We start from the raw sequence: 23,829 nt of genomic DNA, 5'->3' as shown, positions 1-23,829 counted from the left end.
ATTTAACTTTTTTTTCACACAAAATTTATTTCAGCTCCAATTTGTTTTATTTTACCAAGGGTAACAGGATAAAATGGATGCCAAACATTGTTGTACAATCTGTCCTGAGTACGCTGATACCCCATATGTGGGGGTAAACCACTGTTTGGGCGCATGGCAGAGCTCGGAAGGAAAGGAGCGCCATTTGACTTTTCAATGCAAAATTGACAGGAATTGAGATGGGACGCCATGCTGCGTTTGGAGAGCCACTGATGTGCCTAAACATTGAAACCCCCCACAAGTGACACCATTTTGGAAAGTAGACACCCTAAGGAACTTATCTAGATGTGTGGTGACCACTTTGACCCACCAATTGCTTCACAGAAGTTTATAATGCAGAGCCGTAAAAATAAAAAATCATATTTTTTCACAAAAATGATCTTTTCACCCCCAATTTTTTATTTTCCCAAGAGTAAGAGAAGAAATTGGACCTCAAAAATTGTTGTCCAATTTGTCCCGAGTACGCTGATACCCCATATATGGGTGTAAACCATTGTTTGGGCGTATGGCAGAGCTCGGAAGGGAAGGAGCGCCATTTGACTTTTCAATGCAAAATTGACTGGAATTGAGATGGGACGCCATGTTGCGTTTGGAGAGCCCCTGATGTGCCTAAACATTGGAACCCCTCACAAGTGACACCATTTTGGAAAGTAGACCCCTTAAGGAACTTATCTAGATGTGTGGTGAGCACTTTGACCCAACAAGTGCTTCACAGAAGTTTATAATGCAGAGCCGTAAAAATTAAAAAATCTTATTTTTTCACAAAAATGATCTTTTCGCCCCCAATTTTTTATTTTCCCAAGGGTAAGAGAATAAATTAGACCACAAAAGTTGTTGTGCAATTTGTCCTGAGTGCGACGATACCCCATATGTGGGGGTAAACCACTTTTTGGGCGCATAGCAGAGCTCGGAAGGGAAGGAGCGCCATTTGACTTTTCAATGCAAAATTGACTGGAATTAAGATGGGACGCCATGTTGGTTTGGAGAGCCACTGATGTGCCTAAACATTAAAACCCCCCACAAGTGACACCATTTTGGAAACTAGACCCCCTAAGGAACTTATCTAGATGTATTTTGAGAGCTTTGAACCCCCAAGTGTTTCACTACAGTTTATAACGCAGCGCCGTGAAAATAAAAATTCTTTTTTTTTCACAAAAATGATTTTTTTAGCCCCCAGCTTTGTATTTTTACAAGGGTAACAGAATAAATTGGACCCCAAAAGTTGTTGTCCAATTTGTCCTGAGTACGCTGATACCCCATATGTGGGGGGGAACCACTGTTTGGGCACATGGCAGAGCTCGGAAGGGAAGGAGCGCCATTTGGAATGCAGACTTAGATGGATTGGTCTGCAGGCGTCACGTTGCATTTGCAGAGCCCCTGATGTACCCAAACAGTACAAACCCCCACAAGTGACCTCATATTGGAAACTAGACCTCCCAAGGAACTTATCTAGATGTGTTGTGAAAACTTTGAACCCCCCAAGTGTTTCACTACAGTTTACAACGCAGAGCCATGAAAATAAAAAATCCTTTTTTTTTCCCCACAAAAATGATTTTTAGCCCCCCAAATTTTTATTTTCCCAAGGATAACAAGAGAACTTGGACCCAAAAAGTTGTTGTCCAATTAGTCTCGAGTACGCTGATACCCCATATGTTGGGGTAAACCCCCGTTTGGGCGCAAGGGAGAGCTCGGAAGTGAAGGAGCACTGTTTTACTTTTTCAATGCAGAATTGGCTGGAATTGAGATCGGACGCCATGTCGCGTTTGGAGAGCCCCTGATGTGCCTAAACAGTGGAAACCCCCCAATTATAACTGAAACCCTAATCCAAACACACCCCTAACCCTAATCCCAACTGTAACCCTAACCACACACCTAACCCTGACACACCCCTAATTCTAATCCCAACCCTAATCCCAACCGTAAATGTAATCCAAACCCTTACCCTAACCCTAGCCCTAACCCTAACGGGAAAATGGAAATACATTTTTTTTAATTTTATTATTTTTCCCTAAGGCTAGGTTCACATTGCGTTAGGGAAATCCGTTTAGCGCTAGCGGATTGCGCTAACGCAATGTCTTTTTAGGTGTCGCGTTTAGTGGTCGCGTTAACGTCCCCGCTCTGGAAGATCGGGGATCGGACCTCGGGCGCGCCGCGGACACTGCAAGCTAGCGCGAACCGAAAATGGCACGCTCTAGCGATGCGCTACACCCGAAAATCACATTGCTGTCAATGGGTGTGCTAACGGACCCGTTGCACGGCGTTAATTGTGACATTTTCGCCGTGCAACGCTGTCCGTTAGCGTTAACCCATTAACGCAATGTGAACCTAGCCTAACTAAGGGGGTGATGAAGGGGGGTTTGATTTACTTTTATAGAGTTTTTTATATCGGATTTTTATGACTGGCAGCTGTCACACACTAAAAGACGCTTTTTATAGCAAAAAAGTTTTTGCGTCTCCACATTTTGAGAGCTATAATTTTTCCATATTTTGGTCCACAGTCATGTGAGGTCTTGTTTTTTGCGGGACGAGTTGACGTTTTTATTGGTAACATTTTCGGACACGTGACAGTTTTTGATCGCTTTTTATTCTGATTTTTTGTGAGGCAGAATGACCAAAAACCAGCTATTCATAAATTTCTTTTGGGGGAGGCGTTTATACCGTTCCGCGTTTGGTAAAATTGATGAAGCAGTTTTATTCTTCGGGTCAGTACAATTACAGCGACACCTCATTTATATCATTTTTTTATGTTTTGGCGCTTTTATACGATAAAAGCTATTTTATAGAAAAAATAATTATTTTGGCATCGCTTTATTCTGAGGACTATAACTTTTTTATTTTTTTGGTTATGATGCTATATGGTGGCTCGTTTTTTGCGGGACAAGATGAAGTTTTCAGCGGTTTATATCCGTCTTTTTGATCGCGTGTTATTCCACTTTTTGTTCAGCGTTATGATAATAAAGCGTTGTTTTTTGGCTCTTTTTTTTTTTTTCTTACGGTGTTCACTGAAGGGGTTATCTAGTGGGCCAGTTTTATAGGTTGGGTCGTTACTGACGCGGCGATACTAAATATGTGTACTTTTATTGTTTTGTTTTTTTTAGATAAAGAAATGTATTTATGGGAATAATATTTTTTTTTTCTTCTTTATTTAGGAATTTTTTTTTTTTTTTTTTTTTTTACACGTGTGGAAATTTTTTTTTTTACTTTTTCACTTTGTCCCAGGGGGGGACATCACAGATCACCGATCTGACAGTGTGCACAGCACACTGTCAGATCGGTGATCTTACATACAGTCGGGAAGGATTAGAGCTGCAGCTGCAGCCTGATCCTGACCCGGAAGTGCTCCCTGCAGGACCCGGATGCAGCCCCGCGGCCATTTTGGATCCGGGGCCTGCAGGGAGAAGACGCTCGGTACACGGTGAGTACATCACCGTGTACCGATCGTCTCAGGGAAGCACGCAGGGAGCCCCCTCCCTGCGCGATGCTTCCCTGCACCGCCGGCACACCGCGATCATCTTTGATCGCGGTGTGCCGGGGGTTAATGTGCCGGGAGCGGTCCGTGACCGCTCCTGGCACATAGTGCCGGATGTCAGCTGCGATAGGCAGCTGACACCCGGCCGCGATCGGCCGCGTTCCCCCCGTGAGCGCGGCCGATCGCATATGACGTACTATCCAGTCACTGGGAATTAAGTCCCAGGTCACCTTGACGGGATAGTACGTCATATGGGATTAAGGGGTTAACAGAGTGAAGCAGTGAGCGGGCGTCTCATCAGTGCACTCAGTACGGGCGCCGTCTGCTGGGGGAGAAGGTTCTAGTGCCCTCTACCATTAACAGTATACACATGTATCGAAAAGAAATTGGTCATCAGGTTATTGCTCACCCATATGAGAGTAGCACAAGGTAGGGTCTGAGAAGCTGATTCCAGCGATGTATCACCTACTCGGCTGCATGCTGAAGTTCTGATAAAGTCTCGGTTATATCTGCTGCAGACCTAGCAGTTCTCCAAATGCTGAGCTCGGTAGGCCCCGCCCACACCACTGGCAGAATTATGTGTACACTGTGCATAGGCAGAAGGTTGCCAATTAGTGGTAGGGGTGAGGTTATACAGAGGTCATGAATATGGAGGACTACCTGGCAGCAGGTTTACTAGTCCTCTAGTGATAATCTCCTGCTGATGAAACAAAATTACAGCAAGCAGCCCAGTAAGGGGTCACTAGAATCAGGGTCTACATCATGCTGCTCCCAGATTTGGTAGCAAAAACCTGGTGACAGATTCCCTTTGATACATGTGAATAGATGAATGGACATTAGTATGCTGGTTATACATTTCATACGAGCACACAAATGTTACAGGTTCATCATGGATTCAGAAACCGTTTTTTACGTATCGGTAATAGGATTTTACAGAGTCCACGACAGCACCCACAACGAGAGAGGGGATCCGCCCACCTTCCGGACAGGAACCTACAGGTTAAAAAGGGGCGGTCCCCCTCGCCCTCCAGTTTGTGTTCCAGAGTACAAGGGATACCGCCAATGAATCAGTACATGACAATATTATCTTAAACACTACTAAATACCACCACCTCTATAGAGTGATCTCTAAGGCACACCTTCCAACAGAGTGCAGGTATAAGTAACTAAATACGGGGGGGAATGTATGGGTGCTGTCGTGGACTCTGTAAAATCCTATTACCGGTACATAAAAACCTGTTTTCCTATCGCCACGACAGCACCCACAACGAGAGACTTTCAAAGACTATTTAACTGGGAGGGACCACAGCACTAAGTACTGAACGGCCAAGCTGTAAGCTGGAATTAGCAGATAGATCAAGGCGATAGTGCTTATAAAAGGTGGAAGGTGATGACCAAGTTGCCGCCTTACATATCATTTCAATGGGGACATCTGCCTTCTCCGCCCAGGATGATGCCATGGCCCGAGTGGAGTGCGCCCTGATGCCTTCTGGTGGTGTTACTCCCCTGGCAGAGTAGGCAAGACATATCGCTTCTCTAATCCATCTAGCGATAGAGTTCTTCGTGACACCAGAACCTTTTTTCTGATTCTGGAAAGAAATAAACAGAGCTCTACTCTGTCTCCAGCTTTGTGTCCTATCCAGGTATTCTAATATCGCCCTCTTTACATCTAGGGTATGATATTTTTTCTCCTCTTCTGAACCTGGATTTTCATAGAAAGATGGTAAATAAATCTCCTGACTTCTATGAAATTTAGTTGCTACTTTTGGTAAATATGCAGGATCAGGCTTTAAGACAATCTTATCCTGGAGAATTATTAGATAGGGAGGATCTACTGATAACGCATGTATATCACTGACCCTCCTGGCAGACGTTAATGCTAAAAGTAGAGCTGTCTTTAAAGTTAAATTCTTTATCGAAATAGAGTCTAATGGCTCAAAAGGAGGTTCGGTCAACGCCTCAAGCACCAAATTTAGATCCCAAGGGGGTATTCTTACAATATGGATTGGGTTAGAACGCTGACATGCCTTAATAAACCTAGCAACCCATCTATTACCAGCTATATCACTGTTATATAGAGCTCCCAAGGCTGAAACATGAACTCTTAGAGTGTTGACTGCTAAACCCAATTCCCAGCCTTTCTGAAGGAATTCTAAAATAGCTGAAATCGGAGCCCTATCTCCTAATGGTTGCTGATAAAACATAAGGAATTTTTTCCAAATTTTTGTATAGATCTTTGTAGTAACCTCCTTCCTGCTTTTCAATAAGGTAGTAATTAAAGCATTAGAGAACCCTCTCTCCTTCAGAAGCTCCCTCTCAAGTTCCAAGCCGTTAAGTGAAGAGTCTCCAAATTTGGATGACGAAATGGACCTTGAGAAAGAAGTTCCGGAACTACTGGCAGCACCCAGGGATCGGTCACAGACATTGTCCTGAGGAGAGAAAACCAAGGCCTCCTGGGCCAGAAGGGGGCAATTAGGATCACTCTGGCTCCTTCCTCCCGGATCTTCCTGAGAACTATCGGAATCAGACACATTGGGGGAAAGGCATATGCCAGCTGGAAGTCCCAACGGACACGAAGGGAATCCACTATGAATGGTTGGTCTGCTATGTGTAAGGATGCGAACCTCCTGACCTTCCTGTTCTTCCTCGTGGCAAATAGATCTATTATCGGCAATCCCCACAGATTGACTATTTGATCGAATATGTGTTGGTTTAGGGACCACTCTCCCTGACGAAGGGAATGGCGACTGAGGTAGTCCGCCTCTATATTGAGTTCCCCTTTTATATGAACTGCCGACAGGGATTGTAAGTGATTCTCGGCCAGAGACCATATCTGTGCTGTAGTGGTCATTAGGGATCGTGATCTTGTCCCCCCCGATGATTGATGTAGGCCACCACAGTCATATTGTCTGTTTGTATCTGTACATGTGAATTCCTCAGGGATGGTAGTAAGCAAAGAAGAGCCTGTTTGACTGCAGCAAGCTCTCTTAGATTTGAGGAATTCTGGGACTCTTGAATCGACCATCGCCCTTGGGTAAGAATGTCTCCCATATGGGCTCCCCAACCGAACGGACTGGCATCTGTTGTAATTACGTTGTCCGGAGTGATGGTCCAGAGAACTCCTTTTGACAAATGTGCCAGATTGAGCCACCATCTGAGATCGTGAAGAGTGGCGGGTGATAGACTGAACTTTCTGCTCAGAGCACCGTGAAGATCTTTCTCTGCTTCAAGAACCTCGTATTGAAGCATTCGGGTATGAGCCTGAGCCCAACTCACCGCCGATATACACGCAGTCAAAGATCCTAGTAGAGACATTGCATCTCTTAAACTTAAGTTTGGAACTTTTCTTACAGCCGTGATCCTTTGAATGATCTTCTGCTTCTTCTCTTCTGGTAGGAAGGATGACTGATCTTCTGAGTCTAGAAGAACTCCTAGGAACATTTGACGTCTTGTGGGTTCCAGTTTTGACTTTTCCCAATTGATTATCCATTCGAGTTCCTGTAGGGATGATATTATGGCATTTACACTAGACGTACACTGAGCAATTGAATTTCCGACTATTAAAAAATCGTCTAAATAGGGCACTACAAGGGTTTCCTTTTCCCTGATATGGGCCATTACTTCCGACACAACCTTTGTAAAAACTCTAGGTGCCATGGACAGGCCAAAGGGCATTGCCAAAAATTGGAAATGTTTAATCTGATGGTTTACCCATACTGCCATCCTGAGGAATTGCTGGTGATTTCTGTGAACTAGAAGATGGTAGTACGCATCTTTTAGATCCAAGACCGACATGTAGCACCTAGGAAACAAAAGCTTAGTTGTTGATTTAATGGATTCCATCTTAAAAGCGTGGTACTGAAGATATTTATTCAATTTACGTAAATTTATGATAGTCCTAAAGGACCCATCAAGTTTAGAGATTAAGAATAGCGGAGAATAAAAGCCCGTCTTCTCCTCATGTTTTGGTACTTCTTCAATAACTCGCTTTGTAAGCAATTGTTGAATCTCTAATTCTAAGGCCTGTTGTTGGGCCGGAATGTCCAGTGATGTTATAACAAAATGTTTTGGGGGAGTTCTCAAAAATTCTAATTTTAATCCTGACTCGACTACTCCCATTATCCAGGCGCTAGAAGTTATCCTTTTCCATTCTGCTGAGAAGAACCGTAGTCTTCCCCCTACTGGTAGATCTGTTCTATCTGTAATTACGTCTACGTCTTGAGAAAGACGAAGGATTTTTATAGTATCCACCCTTTCTTCTTTTGGTCCGACGTCTCCCAGTCACGATTATATCCCTGCTGGTCTGACTGGAATTTTCTGAAGGGCATGCGTCTCCCGAACGCATTCCTAAAAGTGGGATTAAATGTTTTAGCAAAACCCTTCTTTCTGTCTTCTGCCTTTGCAAAGATGTCATCCAGCAGCGGGCCGAATAGGTACTCACCCCTACACGGAATGGAGCACAATTTGGCTTTTGCCTGAGCATCCCCCTTCCAGGTCTTTAGCCAAAGTGCCCGTCGGGCTGCATTTGAGAGACCCGCCGATCTTGCAGCCAATTTCAGGGAATCAATCGAGGCATCCGCTAGATAAGCCGCTCCTTCTCTGACCTGAGACAGGGAGTTTAACAATTTATCCCTGGGTACTTTAGCTTTAAGCTGTTCTTCCAGCTGAGTTACCCAGACCATAACTGATCTTGCCGTACAGGTGCCTGCGATTGCGGGCTTAAAGGCTCCAGATGATGCTTCCCACACCTTCTTAAGGAGCATGTCAGCCTTCCTGTCTGAAGGATCTTTAAGGAGTCCTACATCCTCTAATGGTAGCGAGGCTGTTTTCGAGGTAGAGGCTACTGCCGCATCTACTTTTGGGATCTTCATCCACTGGGATAAGGTGTCATCCTCAAAGGGGTACCTTCTTTTTGCGGCCGAAGGTAAGAACCCTTTATCCAGCTTGTCCCACTCCCGTTTGACCAGATCTTTAACGGTATCTACCACCGGGAAAGCTTTGCGACTTCTCTGGCTCAGCCCTGCGAACATAAGCTCCTGGGTTGTTTTCGGTTCTTTACTCTCAGCCACACCCATAGTCGCACGGACTGCCTTAATTAAAGTCTCCATATTATCGGTGGCAAAGCAAGGCCTTCCCTCCTCATCTGAGGAGGATGGTGATGAACTCTCCGAGCACTCGCCCTCTTGCAACGAAGGGCTGGAATCGGACACCATTTCCATACTACTCTTCTCATGCCGCCTAGATTTAAGGGAAGATTTTATTTCTTCCCTAATTACTTCCCTCAAATCCGATACACGGAGGGGGGCCTCTTCCTCTAACGTACGGCATATACACGACTGACATAATTTCTTTACATAGGTGTCAGGTAGTGGCTCCGTGCATAACGCACACTGCTTATGTTTAGACTTTGAGACCTTCTTCCCCTATAACAAAGCATAGTATAGAAGACAGCTGTATCAGCCAGTGGCTCAGATATAACACTCACCACTGCTGATGAAATTAGAGTACCGGTTTCTGAGGGGGTGAGGTGCGACGTGACGTCGGGTTGCCAGGGTCCTGCTGCCCGCGTGCCACATCTCCACTATGAGATCTGCTGCTGCTCCTCTGCTCTGCTAGCTGTCAGTGTTCGGCGTCTCCTGTGGAAGACATGTTGCCGCACAGCACTCACCAAGCGCTGCCTTCTTTTCAAAGGTCCCGCGCTCCTCCTCCCGGCCTCCTCCGGAAGTCGTTAGATCACTTCCGGGTCATAAGCGCCGACCTGCTCCCGCAGCGTCGCGCGCGTGTGGACGACCCAAGGCGGCGTGCCTTCCCCCGGGAACGCCACTTCGAACGCTCGGCCATGCCGCTCCTTGCCAGACGAGGGGGGAAGCTGAACACAGGACTTCCCCCGACGCTGCTTCCGGGCCCCCGACTCTGCCGTTCTCACCTGGACACCGCACAGAGGCTTGGCGGACCCGGGTAGGTGAACGAGACCTGTAGGCTCCCGCCGTCCGGACAGGAACCCAAACTGGAGGGCGAGGGGGACCGCCCCTTTTTAACCTGTAGGTTCCTGTCCGGAAGGTGGGCGGATCCCCTCTCTCGTTGTGGGTGCTGTCGTGGCGATAGGAAAAAATAAGGTTTTTTTATGAAAATAGAAGCTATCAATTGTCAAATATACTTTTTCTTTTATAATCCCTCATTGCACAGGTCTGACAACTCTACATACAAATAGGTGCAATGTCACACTGTCCTTCCCGGATTATGAAACTAATTCCCCATTTTTTTTTTTAAATTTTTTTTTTACTTCTAGTGGGCAAATTTGCATTCACAAGAAGTTAGATATACAAGACTGAAATAATGTTATAAACCAAATATAACAGGTAAAAGCAACAGTGGAACCAATTACATTATCTGATAATATGTTCAATTTTGTTTGATTTAAAAAAAAAAATCACTTACAGTGAGAAGCTTTGTGGTAATTCCAGCATCGACAACAGCTTTATGCATGGCACGTAGTGTATCTAGCTCTGGAGCAGCAATGAAGACTACATATGGCATGAACTCCGACGTCCTTAGGACTTTTAAAGCCTGTAGAAAGCACAAATGATGAAAATACACAAACCGATAAAAAACAAGAAACGACTAATACATTGGAAGTTACTAGTTGCCTGCACCAGGAATACGAAGGCAACGTGGTGGTATAGAAACAGTATGTACAAATAAGTGCATTTATTAAGAAATGGATGAAAAGTATCTCAATAAAAAGAGTGTGTCACCCGGTTTTGCTACCCAATCTGAGCGCAGCTTAATGTAGGAAGAGAGGCCCAGATTCCAATGATGTGTCACTTACTGAGGAGTACATGATAAACTACTATGGCTCTTTACTTCCTCCCTGCTGATGTGAGATGAGTAGACTGCAAGAAAGGGAGCATTAAAATAACTACCGTATATACTCGAGTATAAGCCGAGATTTTCAGCCCATTTTTTTAGGCTGAAAGTTCCCCTCTCAGCTTATACTCGAGTGATTGTCCCAGGGGATCAGCGGGAAAGTGGGAGCTGTGGCTGTGACATACTCACCTGCTCCCAGCGCGGTCCCTGCATCTCCGATGGTCTCCGGGCGCTGACAGCTTCTTCCAGCGTTGAGCGGTCACATGGTACTGCTCATTACAGTAATGAATATGCACGCGACTCCACTCCCATAGGGGTGGAGCCGCATATTCATTACTGTAATGAGCGGTACCGGTGACCGCTCAAAGCTGGAAGATGATGTCAGCGCCCAGAGAAGACCATCAGGGAAGCTGCCAGGGACCGTGGCGGGAGCAGGTGAGTATAATGGGGAGGGTGAGCAGCATTGCGCGATATTCACCTGTCGTCATTCCACCGCCATGCTCAGTCTTCTGTGTCACAGCGGCGCAGGGCGGTAGAACGAGGACAGGTGAATATTGAAAGTGACGGGCCTGAGCGATGAGAGGTGAGAATGTCATTTTTTTTTTTTAAATCGGAACAACAGCATATGGGGCAAATATCTCCATGGAGCATCTTATGGGGGCCATAATCACCATTTGTACAGCATTATATGGGGCAAATATCTCTATGGAGCATCTTATGGGGCCATAATCAACATTTGTACAGCATTATATGGGGCAAATATCTATGGAGCATCTTATGGGGCCATAATCAGCATTTGTACAGCATTATATGGGGCACATATCTCTATGGAGCATCTTATGGGGCCATAATCAACATTTGTACAGCATTATATGGGGCAAATATCTATGGAGCATCTTATGGGGCCATAATCAGCATTTGTACAACATTATATGGGGCAAATATCTCTATGGAGCATCTTATGGGGCCATAATCACCATTTGTACAGCATTATATGGGGCAAATATCTCTATGGAGCATCTTATGGGGCCATAATCAACATTTGTACAGCATTATATGGGGCAAATATCTCTATGGAGCATCTTTTGGGGCTATAATCACCATTTGTGCAGCATTATATGGGGCTCCTGATTCAATAAGGATATTCAAAAACATTTACCTACTGATTTCTCAATTAATTTTACTGGTATCTATTTTTATTTATGAAAGTCCTGCTATTACAGCTGCACTGGCACCGACTGAATCAATCTGCCTCTCTGCTGTGCAAGAGCTACCAAAGTGCATGAAAAATTATGAGCCCTTCTGGATTTTCTATATCTCTGCAAAATATTGGTCTTTGTGGAAGGAAAAATAATCTAATATCATATGCCTGTGAATGGCAAAAGTATGTGACCCTTTGCATGCAGCTTCTGGTATAACCCCCTTGTACCACAATATCTGTATCTAAACATTTCCTATAATTGTCGATTAGCTCTGCACATTAGCTTGGAGGAATTTTACTGCAAAAAGAATGTCAAAACATACAATTAAGCAAAATTAATTAGAGAGAGGGAGGGGGAAGGGAGAGAGAGAGTTTTTCTTCCCGGACTTGAAAATCCTTCCGGGCAAGCTCAGAAGGGAAAAACTGGATCCGTCGCTGGATTCCTGTGTGTGACGGTCAGTGACGGACCCTGCGCCCATAGGCATCCATAGGAGCAGACGACGGGCAGCGCAGGATGCGTCACTGACCGATTTTCCGACGTGCACAAAAAACGTTACAATGAACGTTTTCTCTGCACGATGGACCTCTATTTTACGACGGATCCAGTGCACGACGGATGAAACGGATGGCAATCTGTCACAATCCGTAGCTAATACATGTCTATGGGAAAATGCACGATCCTGCAAAAAAATTTTTGCAGGGTCTGGCATTCTCAAAAATCAACGGATTGTGACGGATCTGAAAAGATGGAAGTGTGAAAGTAGCCTTAGACTCGCACTAAATCCGTGAAGTCCCTACAATACAGGCTTAACACATATGCTGGTGGTATGAGGTTTACATGCTGTAAAGCAGAGTTTTCCTGTCTCCAAACTTGACTCATTTTATCTGCTAATCCTAAAGGTTCACATACTTTTGCCATGCACAGACATGTAATATTGGATTATGTTCCTTCAACAAGAAAAAAAAACCCTTGTGCAGGCTGGTGTCAGTCATGGCCCCTGCGCTGCAGCATAATCGCATGTTTAATGTGCAGTTAATAACTGTGCTTCATGTTTTCCTGAGGAGTACAATAAAAAAATAAAATTTTAAAATGTGGCCCGCAGCAACTGCACAGTAGCAGTCATCGGTGTATATAGCGGAGATCTGACAATAGCCGCTATAGCACACGCGTCGCCATCTTGCTAGAGAAGAAAAAACTCCACCTCTGCCACGCTTGTGCAGTAACAGCTCTTTGCGATCGCCTCTATATATATCCATAGTGCTACTGTGCTACTGCGCCATTTTAAAATGGATTTTTAATATTCCTCAGGAAAACACCAAGAACAGTTATTAACTCCACATTACACCGTGTTCCAAATTATTATGCAAATGATATTTTTCTTAGATTTTCCTAAATGGTCAGTGCAAATGACAGTCAGTCTAATAAAAGTCATCACCCGTTAGATTATACATCAAATTTTATTGAAGAAACCTCCCAATGATAACAGAATAATCTCCAAAATGAATAAAAACTCAAAATGCACTGTTCCAAATTTTTAGGCACAGTAGAATTTCTAAACATTTGATATGTTTTAAAGAACTGAAAATGCTCATTTGTGGAATTTGCAGAATTAGGAGGTCACATTCACTGAACAAAAAAGCTATTTAACTCCAAAATATCCTAACTGGCCAAGTTACATGTTAATATAGGAACCCTTCTTTGATATCACCTTTACAATTCTTGCATCCATTGAACTTGTGAGTTTTTGGAGAGTTTCTGCTTGTATTTCTTTGCATGAAGTCAGAATAGCCTCCCAGAGCCGCTGTTTTGATGTGAACTGCCTCCCACCCTCATAGATCTTTTGCTTCATGATACTCCAAAGGTTCTCTATAGGGTTGTGGTCGGGGGAAGATGGTGGCCACACCAGGAGTTTATCTCCTTTTATGCCCATAGCAGCCAATGACTCAGAAGTATTCTTTGCAGCATGAGATGGTGCATTGTCAGCATGAAGATGATTTTGCTCCTGAAGGCAAGTTTCTTCTTTTAGACCATGGAAGAAAGTTGTCAGTCAGAAATGCCATTTACTTTACAGAGGTCATTTTCACATCTTCAGGAACCTTAAAGGGCCCCACCAGCTGTTTCCCTATGATTCCCGCCCAAAACATGACTCCTCCACCTCGCTGACGTCGCAGCCTTGTTGCGACATTGTGGCCTCCACCAACCATCCACTACTCCATCCATCTGGACCATCCAGGGTTGCTTGACACTCATCAGTTTAACAAGACTATTTGAAAATTAGTCTTCATGTATGTCTGGGCCCACTGCAACCGTTTCTGCTTGTGAACACTGTTTAGGGGTGGCCGAATAGTAGGTTTATGCACCACAGCAAACCTTTGAAGGATCATACACCTTGAGGTTTGAGGGACTCCAGAGGCACCAGCAGCTTCAAATAACTGTTTGCTGCTTTGTAATGGTATTTTGGCAGCTGCTCTCTTAATCCAATGAATTTGTCTGGCAGAAACCTTCCTCATTATGCCTTTATCTGCATGAACTCTGTCTGTGCTCTGTTTCAGTCACAAATCTCTTCACAGTATGATGATCACAAAGTTTTTGTGAAGTATCTAATTTTTTCATACCTTGTCCAAGGCATTGCACTATTTAAAGGGAACCTGTCACCTGCAAGATTGCTTTGCGCAGGCGTGTACTACGGAGGATAGAGAATGAACTTCAATCCAATATTGCGGCCAGCATGCAGCCAGCGGGTAAGGAAAGCGTGAATCAAACACCCGAAAACCGGTCCTGCCAAATTCAGGCGACAGGTTCCCTTTAATGCTTTTCAGCAGCAGAGAGATCCTTTTTATTTCTCATATTGCTTGAAACCTTTGGCCTGCTTAATAATGTGGAACACAATTTTTAAGTAGTTTTCCTTTAATTAGAATCACCTGGAAAACTAATCACATGTGTTTAAGATTGATTTCAGTTATCTATTGAGCCCTGAGACACAATACCATCCATGAGTTTATTTGAAAAACAAAACAATGAAATCTTTATGACACTTAAATCCAATTTGCATAATAATTTGGAACACAATGTAAACATGGGATTATGCTGCAGCGCAGGTGCCATGGCTGGCACTGGCCTGCAAAAGGGCTTTTTTTGTTGTTGTTGAAGTATGTACATACAGTATATTCACTATGTAAACTAGAGGGCAGTTCAGTGAGGGATCAGTGACCTGTCACTATGAATATCTAATCCGAGCACCACATGAAGACCCCCCTCCCCCCACAGGCCACCCCGGGGCAGAGGCAAATCAACTTAAGACTGAAAATAAAGATTAAACAACAATCACAAGATGGGTTTCATCAACCAAGGTAACATTGTAATCAGTAGAATGGCGCTGACCTGAAACTGTGTGTAGGTTACTAGGCACAATCCTGCTGATCTCTAGAAATATTGAATGTCTGACTTTGCATTCAAAAAAGGACTCCCTTTTAGTTTCCCATTCAGATGAAGACTATTCTTAGAGAGGAAAGGCATTGCTAGGACCTTGTATACGAGAAATGCCTTAACGTGGCTACAAGGTACACATAAATTGGCCAATTTATGCGCTAAACTTTCTCAATTTTTCATATTTCTAGTGCAGTAATGCAATTCAATTTTCATGGTTCATGTTTGCAGGTTTTGGCGCCACAGTGTGCTGCTTTATTTATTTGACTTGCATTCAAAAAAGCAAAAATTGGCAGATTTAGGTGAATACAAGCCCTGAAAAAAACATTGTATAAAAAAGGTTTTCACAAGTCTTGTGTTTGGTTATATACAGTCATGGCTAAAAGTGTTGGCGCCCTTGAAAGTGTTCCAGTAAAGAAAGCATTTCTCCCAGATAATTCTGTTGGATAGACTGCAGTTTGCCAAAACTGTCAAATTGGCCTAGTTCATGTTTTTTTTTTTTAGTGTTCCAATACACAAAGAGGAAATAAACGTGTCTAACAAAATGTGTAGTTGCAATAATTTTCTGGGAGAAATACTTCCTTTTCTGGAACACTTTCAAGGGCGCCAACACTTTTGGCCATGATTGTACTTTAATAGGAATCCTTGGATTTACTTACTGTACTTTTCTGGAGAACAATGTATAATATACAGTAAAATGAGGCCCTCTACAAGTGAAGTAAATTTAGTTAACAGCAAGTAAAGTTTGTTTATCACTTGAAATTCAAAGAGGATGTAGGGAAAACAAGATGGCACAAAGCGCATTCTCAAAAATAAAACGATTACCAGGATCTGGAAAGTGACCAAGTTTTAGAATAAGAACTATAAATTTGAATGAAAATATTATAAGATAGATAGATAGATGTTTTTATTAGAAAAAAAAAAGGCTAACATGCTTTGTTCACACCGCCAATTTTAGGGTTATTTATTTAAAACCTGCATGTGAATGGAAACCAAATTTCAAGCACAAGTTTGGCTTGCCTGTTTATATTATAAAACCTCACTCATCATTTAGTTGCTAACCCACACTGGAAAAAGGAAAGCAAAATTGACTGCTTGCTATGGAAAATACTGTTCACTTTATTTTATATCTCTGCATGAAACCGGTTTTAGGACGCAAATTTACTGTAGGGCTGAATAGCTGACATTCTATACAAAACCTATATAATCAAAGAATCTAGCTTGTAAATATGACAAATTTATGTTAAAAAAAAAAAACAACACATCAGGCCTACAGAAATCTATAGCTACATGCATGCAACAAATAAAAATATGACCCAGTACCTGAGGGTTTACATCTAATATACATGTCCGTCCAGCCATTACAACTTCATGAATAGAATCGATCTTGGTGCCGTACAGATTTCCTTCGTACTCCCCATGTTCCAGGTATCTGCCAGCTTTTACATCGGCCTCCATTTCACATCTGGACACAAATCTGTATGCATGCCCGTCTTTTTCGTCTTCCCGTGGCTTGCGTGAAGTGACTATACATAATTTAAATATAAAAAGACAAAAGGATACAAGGTTTATATTCTGTAGGCTTGTTAGAGGAAAAACAAGAAAGCAAGAGATACTCAAAACAATGCGTGTCCACCTTGGCGAGGCTCTGCGGATGTTCGGCATTATGTTTTCCTCTTCAGAGAGGATGTGGACTTGAAGGTGAACGTTAGGTAGTTGTAGCAGAACCAACACAACTTTTGTGACAATATAAAATAACAGGTGCTGAAAAACTACAGCAATCTCACAATACTGGCAGCTGAAAATGGAGCTGCAAGTTTCGGACCAGCATAGACAGGGTCGTTAACCGCCTCAGCACCAAAGGAAACCAAATTAATTTAATATAGGCCAAATGGAAAATCTGTGACTCACAATACGCAGAGATCTTCTACCCCAGATCTCCCAGGTTAACGTGACACACTCGTGACATTAGGCTTTTATACTGCAACCTTTAATGTTTCAAAACTTGTACTCATCACTGACAAGAGAACAAAATTACCGGTATATATGGGTTTCCCACAATTTAAAAGACTTCCAAAACGCAGGGGTTGCATTAAAATGTTATTACACACCTAGTAAATTTCCTACATTTTTGTTAGATGCCCTGCAATAATGACGTTGTGACGACCCTCACGTAATTCCTGCAGCCAGTTACTGGCTTCAGTGGTGATAGAAGCATAGTCAGCACATGGCCACCGAGACCAGCGAATGGCTGCAGCAATTACCTGTGAGGGTAGTTGCAATGTCATCCCCACAGGACCGCTACGAAAAGCAAGCAGACCCACCTGAGAGGCGCTACTGGAGCAGTGGGAATTTTATCAGGTGAGACAGTTATTTTGTAAATCTCAATGCATCATCCGCTTTTTGGGCATTTTTTTTGGAAAATCCCTAATGTACGTTAGAATGGTATACTGCAGGCACTCGTACATCCATACATACAGTGGGGCAAAAAAGTATTTAGTCAGTCAGCAATAGTGCAAGTTCCGCCACTTAAAAAGATGAGAGGCGTCTGTAATTTACATCATAGGTAGACCTCAACTATGGGAGACAAACTGAGAAAAATAAATCCAGAAAATCACATTGTCTGGTTTTTTATCATTTTATTTGCATATTATGGTGGAAAATAAGTATTTGGTCAGAAACAAACAATCAAGATTTCTGGCTCTCACAGACCTGTAACTTCTTCTTTAAGAGTCTCCTCTTTCCTCCACTCATTACCTGTAGTAATGGCACCTGTTTAAACTTGTTATCAGTATAAAAAGACACCTGTGCACACCCTCAAACAGTCTGACTCCAAACTCCACTATGGTGAAGACCAAAGAGCTGTCAAAGGACACCAGAAACAAAATTGTAGCCCTGCACCAGGCTGGGATGACTGAATCTGCAATAGCCAACCAGCTTGGAGTGAAGAAATCAACAGTGGGAGCAATAATTAGAAAATGGAAGACATACAAGACCACTGATAATCTCCCTCAATCTGGGGCTCCACGCAAAATTCCACCCCGTGGGGTCAGAATGATCACAAGAACGGTGAGCAAAAATCCCAGAACCACGCGGGGGGATCTAGTGAATGAACTGCAGAGAGCTGGGACCAATGTAACAAGGCCTACCATAAGTAACACACTACGCCACCATGGACTCAGATCCTGCAGTGCCAGACGTGTCCCACTGCTTAAGCCAGTACATGTCTGGGCCCGTCTGAAGTTTGCTAGAGAGCATTTGGATGATCCAGAGGAGTTTTGGGAGAATGTCCTATGGTCTGATGAAACCAAACTGGAACTGTTTGGTAGAAACACAACTTGTTGTGTTTGGAGGAAAAAGAATACTGAGTTGCATCCATCAAACACCATACCTACTGTAAAGCATGGTGGTGGAAACATCATGCTTTGGGGCTGTTTCTCTGCAAAGGGGCCAGGACGACTGATCCGGGTACATGAAAGAATGAATGGGGCCATGTATCGTGAGATTTTGAGTGCAAACCTCCTTCCATCAGCAAGGGCATTGAAGATGAAACGTGGCTGGGTCCTTCAACATGACAATGATCCAAAGCACACCGCCAGGGCAACGAAGGAGTGGCTTCGTAAGAAGCATTTGAAGGTCCTGGAGTGGCCTAGCCAGTCTCCAGATCTCAACCCTATAGAAAACCTTTGGAGGGAGTTGAAAGTCCGTGTTGCCAAGCAAAAAGCCAAAAACATCACTGCTCTAGAGGAGATCTGCATGGAGGAATGGGCCAACATACCAACAACAGTGTGTGGCAACCTTGTGAAGACTTACAGAAAACGTTTGACCTCTCTCATTGCCAACAAAGGATATATTACAAAGTATTGAGATGAAATTTTGTTTCTGACCAAATACTTATTTTCCACCATAATATGTAAATAAAATGATAAAAAAAACAGACAATGTGATTTTCTGGATTTTTTTTTCTCAGTTTGCCTCCCATAGTTGAGGACTACCTATGATGTAAATTACAGACGCCTCTCATCTTTTTAAGTGGTGGAACTTGCACTATTGCTGACTGACTAAATACTTTTTTGCCCCACTGTATATACGGTAACATTGAATCACTGTAGAAAATGAGACATTTTAAACCCTGACAATCAGAAAAAAAAATCAAAGTGAAAAATAAAATAAATAATTCTATAACAAAAGGGACCAGAGTGTTCGGAGCAAGACACCCACTGCCGATCAGAACTCAACAGCCTCAATATAAAGGTACCTTCACACAACGATTTTGTTATTGATATCGTTGCAACGTTGCGCTTTTTGTGACGTAGCAACGATCCCGCTAACGATCTCGTTATGTGTGACAGCGACCAACGATCAGGCCCCTGCTGGGAGATCGTTGGTCGTCGGGAATGATCAAGACCTTCTTTTTGGTCGCTGATCACCCGTTGTCATCGCTGGATCGGCGTGTGTGACGCTGATCCAGCGATGTGTTCACTTGTAACCAGGGTAAATATCGGGTTACTAAGCGCAGGGCCGCGCTTAGTAACCCGATATTTCCCCCGGTTACCATTGTAAAAGTAAAAAAAAAAAACAAAAACAGTACATACTCACATTCCGATGTCTGTCACGTCCCCCGCCATGAGCTTCCCTGCACTGACTGTCAGCGCCGCCGGCCGTAAAGCAGAGCACAGCGGTGACGTCACCGCTGTGCTCTGCTTTACGGCCGGCGCTGACACAGTCAGTGCGGGAAGCTGATGGCGGGGGACGTGATAGACTTCGGAATGTGAGTATGTACTGTTTTTTTTTTTTTTTACTTTTACAATGGTAACCAGGATAAATATCGGGTTACTAAGCATGGCCCTGCACTTAGTAACCCGATGTTTACCCTGGTTACCCGGGGACTTCGGCATCGTTGAAGAGAGTTTCAACGATGCCGAAGTCGTTCCCCAGATCGTTGGTTGCTGGAGAGAGCTGTCTGTGTTACAGCTCCCCAGCGACCACACAACGACTTACCAACGATCACGGCCAGGTCGTATCGCTGGTCGTGATCGTTGGTAAGTCGTTTAGTGTAACGGTACCTTAAGGCTAAGCGGTTGTTTGGGGGTATGTTCACAATGGGCATTTTTGCTGTGCGTTTTATGCTAATTTTCAACTGCTTTTTACAGTATCAGCAAAGCCTTTGAGTTTTCAGAAATCTCATGCACACACATTTTTTTTGTCATCAGGATTTTGACACACTGCAGTGCTTTTTTAACATAGAGCATGTCACTTTCAGCATTTTTTCAGCATTTTTCACCCATTGACTTGAATGGATGGTGACAAAACCCTGCAAATACGCAGGTTGACTTTTTTTCAGCAGGATGTGACCTCAAAGTCAGCTCTGCTACATCTAGTTGGTAGTTGGGGCTACGGTGTGGACCCTTCTGATGCCGCGCAATGGGTAAGGAGTTTAGGGGTGGGGATGACTTAAAATATGGAACACTTGATTCCGGATCCTTAAATAAGGGTTTAGATACTAGTTATACCTATTACCCTACCCCTGTACATGCCTACCCAGTATGCACTATGCACTTTACTGTTATTTGTTTATGGTATCATCAGGGGTATTCTGTGCTATTCATGTTTCCTTTGCTGAAATAGTCTGTACCTATTGATTTTATATTTCAATATTTATAATTTCTGTTTCTGAAGTATTGTTTAATAAAAATTTATACTTTTTTAATGAATATGGACTTGTACTCCATCTCTTTTGGTATATCGATCTAGTTGGCAGGCTTGCATGGTTGCATGATGCGTTCATACAGCCTGTCATCCAGCAGAACGGACCTGAACCCCATTCACTTGAATGGGGGGCCCGACAATACAATGTTTGAGATATGCATAACAACTCGGCAAACACTGCTTCCGATCGGTGGTGAAACCAACCCCGCCGGTCAGAGAGCCGCGGTTCCCACGCTGTCAAAAGATGTAGCTGTAGCTGTGATCGGAGGTATAACGTTTACCTCCGGTCATTGGTCTCAGCTGATGGGACTATCGCTCCCATCATCCGACACCTGCTGCAGCTAATAACAGTGAGAGTAGGAGCTGCGGATGGGAGTATTCATCAGCCACTGTAAAATAATTAAAAAAATAAAATAAAAAATAACACCTGTGTAGATCATCCCCTATTTTTGGTAACGAGCCAGGCAAAACTCACAACCCTCAGCTGTCAGCAAGGCTGGCTATCAAGAATAGAGGGGACCCACATTATTTATTTAAATAATTAAAAAAAAACTGCGTGGGGTCCCCCTCATTTTTGACAACCAGCTTTGCTAAAGCAGACAGATGGGGATGGTATTTCTCAGGCTGGTAAGGGGCCACGGAGGTAACTGTGCGACTTTCTCACGGTGCTAGCGGGGATCTCACCGAGGTAACCGCAGTTCAGCCCGGCTGAGAACGCAGCCTAAGTGACGTCACCGCTGCTGCGCTCACATTAGCTAATTCATCAGTTGTTCTCAACCTGGACGGTCACATCTTGGCGCTAATTATCCCCTAGACATGGGTTATGGCGTGTGACGGAACGACGGACAGGTGAGGGATATGGTTTTAATTTTTGTTTTATTACAGGACAACGAGAGCTTCAGTGGAATTAGGCGAGGTCATAAGTATTGTATAATTAAGATTTATTAAAGGAGTCTTTCAATTAAGATGACTTTATTCTTGGTGGGTGCGTTTTATAATATGACTATGGGCTTAGTAATTGATGCCTCTCCATTACTAATTGATGTCACTTGCCAATACAAATGTGAAATTAACCCCCCACTATCACCCCACTTGCCACTGCTAAAGGGCAAGTGGGAAAAGCTAGGCTAAGCATCAGAATTGGCGCATCTTATAGATGCGCCTTTTCTTTGGCGGTTGAAAGATGATGTTTTTAGCCTGGGGGACGCGAATCCATGACCCCTTCCTAGGCTATTAATATCAGCCCACAGCTGTCTGCATAGCCTCTGCTGGTTATTAATTATAGTGGGACTCTACGTCTTTTTTTGGGTCCCTCATTTTAATAGCCAGTAAAGGCTAAGTATACAGCTGTGAGCTGATAATAGCCTGGGAAGCTCCACGGGTATTACCCCCTTCCCAGGCTATAAACATCTGCTCCCAGCTGTCGGCTTTCCCTCTGCTGGTTAAAAAAAATTACGCAGGAGCCCATGCCATTTTTTTCAGAAAAATAAAATTTTTAATAACTAAATACATGTACAGTAAGCTGGACACTGTACTAATTGTATTTGTCACTGGCATCTCTATATCTACCTATTCTATTTGTATTTACTGTATGTAATCCATCTCTATCCTGTCGGATCCTGCTGTGATTTTACTGTACATGGCTGAATTGGTGGCTTTTCTTCCATCTATGTAATATAGATCTATGTATCTCTCTATGTATCTATCTCTCTATGTATCTGTCACTGACATCAATAAATCCATGTATTCTATGGGTATATATCTATTCTAATCTGTCCCTGTGATTTTACTGTACGTGGCAGATGAATTGCCGGCATTTCAAAGGATCTAGAGGTATGGTTCTACCGGAAGTAGTTTTTTTTTTTTTCCTCTGGGGGCACTCAACTTTATTAGCATGCAAAAAGAGACAAGTTAGCCCCAAAACGCATGAAAAAAATGCACCAAAACCAAAAGCAAAAATGCACCAAAAAATGCGTTTTTGCAGCAGCTTCTTTCCTGCCAAGAGATCAGGTTTTGCTGCAGAAAGAAAGCGCAGCAAAAACACCCAGTGTGAACATACCCTTTAGGTCAGTGCCTAAATAATATATATCTATATATATATATATATATAATTGTCTAAGGGTCACTTTCGTCTGTCTGTCTGTCCTTCTGTCACGGTTATTCATTCGCTGATTGGTCTCACCAGCTGCCTGTCATGGCTGCCGCGACCAATCAGCGACGGGCACAGTCCGGAAGAAAATGGCCGCTCCTTACTCCCTGCAGTCAGTGCCTGTCACCCGCATACTCCCCTCCGGTCACCGCTAACACAGGGTTAATGCCGGCGGTAACGAACCGCGTTATGCCGCGGGTAACGAACTCCATTACCGCCGCTATTAACCCTGTGTGTCCCCAACTTTTTACTATTGACGCTGCCTATGCGGCATCAATAGTAAAAAATGTAATTTTAAAAATAATAATGAAAAAAAAAAACCTACTATACTCACCCTCCGTAGCAGCTTGCGCCGACCGCCATCTTCCGTTGCAGGTTCCGGTGGCAGAAGGACCGGCCATGACGTCACGGTCATGTGACCGCGACGTCATCACAGGTCCTGCACTAATACCAACCCTGGCACCGGAAGCTGCCGTGGACTACAAGGGGCCTTCGGAAAGGTGAGTATATGTTTATTTTTTCACCTGTGACAAACCTGGCTGGGCAATATACCATGTAGCTGGGCAATATACTACGTGACTCTGTGCTGTATACTACTTCGCTGTGCAATATACTACGTGGCTCTTTGCTGTATACTACGTCACTGGGCAATATACTACGTGGCTCTGTGCTGTATACTACGTCACTGGGCAATATACTACGTGGCTGCGCAATATACTACGTCACTAGGCAATATCTACGTAACTGGGCAATATACTACGTAACTGGGCAATATACTACGTGGCTGCGCAATATACTACGTCACTAGGCAATATACTACGTGGCTGGGCAATATACTATGTGGCTGCGCAATATACTACGTCACTAGGCAATATTCTACGTGGCTGGGCAATATACTACGTCACTATGCAATATACTACATCACTGGGCAATATACTACGTCACTGGGCAATACACTACGTGGCTGG

The 23,829-nt window shown here is 43.6% G+C and overlaps 1 protein-coding gene across 4 annotated transcripts in view; it reads right to left on the bottom strand.

Moving 5' to 3' along the window:
- Positions 1 to 23,829, bottom strand: part of PALS2 (protein associated with LIN7 2, MAGUK p55 family member) — a 154,487-nt gene that overhangs the window by 22,200 nt on the left and 108,458 nt on the right. For all 4 annotated transcript variants that reach the window (XM_069729870.1, XM_069729867.1, XM_069729869.1 and 1 more), the window contains 2 exons: positions 16,327 to 16,529; positions 9,947 to 10,075 (listed from right to left, as the gene is read on the bottom strand). In XM_069729870.1, coding sequence (XP_069585971.1) covers positions 9,947 to 10,075; positions 16,327 to 16,529 — 332 coding nt within the window. The remainder of the gene's footprint in view (positions 1 to 9,946; positions 10,076 to 16,326; positions 16,530 to 23,829) is intronic.

The sequence above is a fragment of the Ranitomeya imitator genome, chromosome 6 (assembly GCF_032444005.1).
Source record: "Ranitomeya imitator isolate aRanImi1 chromosome 6, aRanImi1.pri, whole genome shotgun sequence".
Lineage (NCBI taxonomy): Eukaryota > Metazoa > Chordata > Amphibia > Anura > Dendrobatidae > Ranitomeya > Ranitomeya imitator.
The sequence above is the reverse complement of the archived record's forward strand: the minus strand, read 5'-3'. Positions and strand labels throughout refer to the sequence as shown.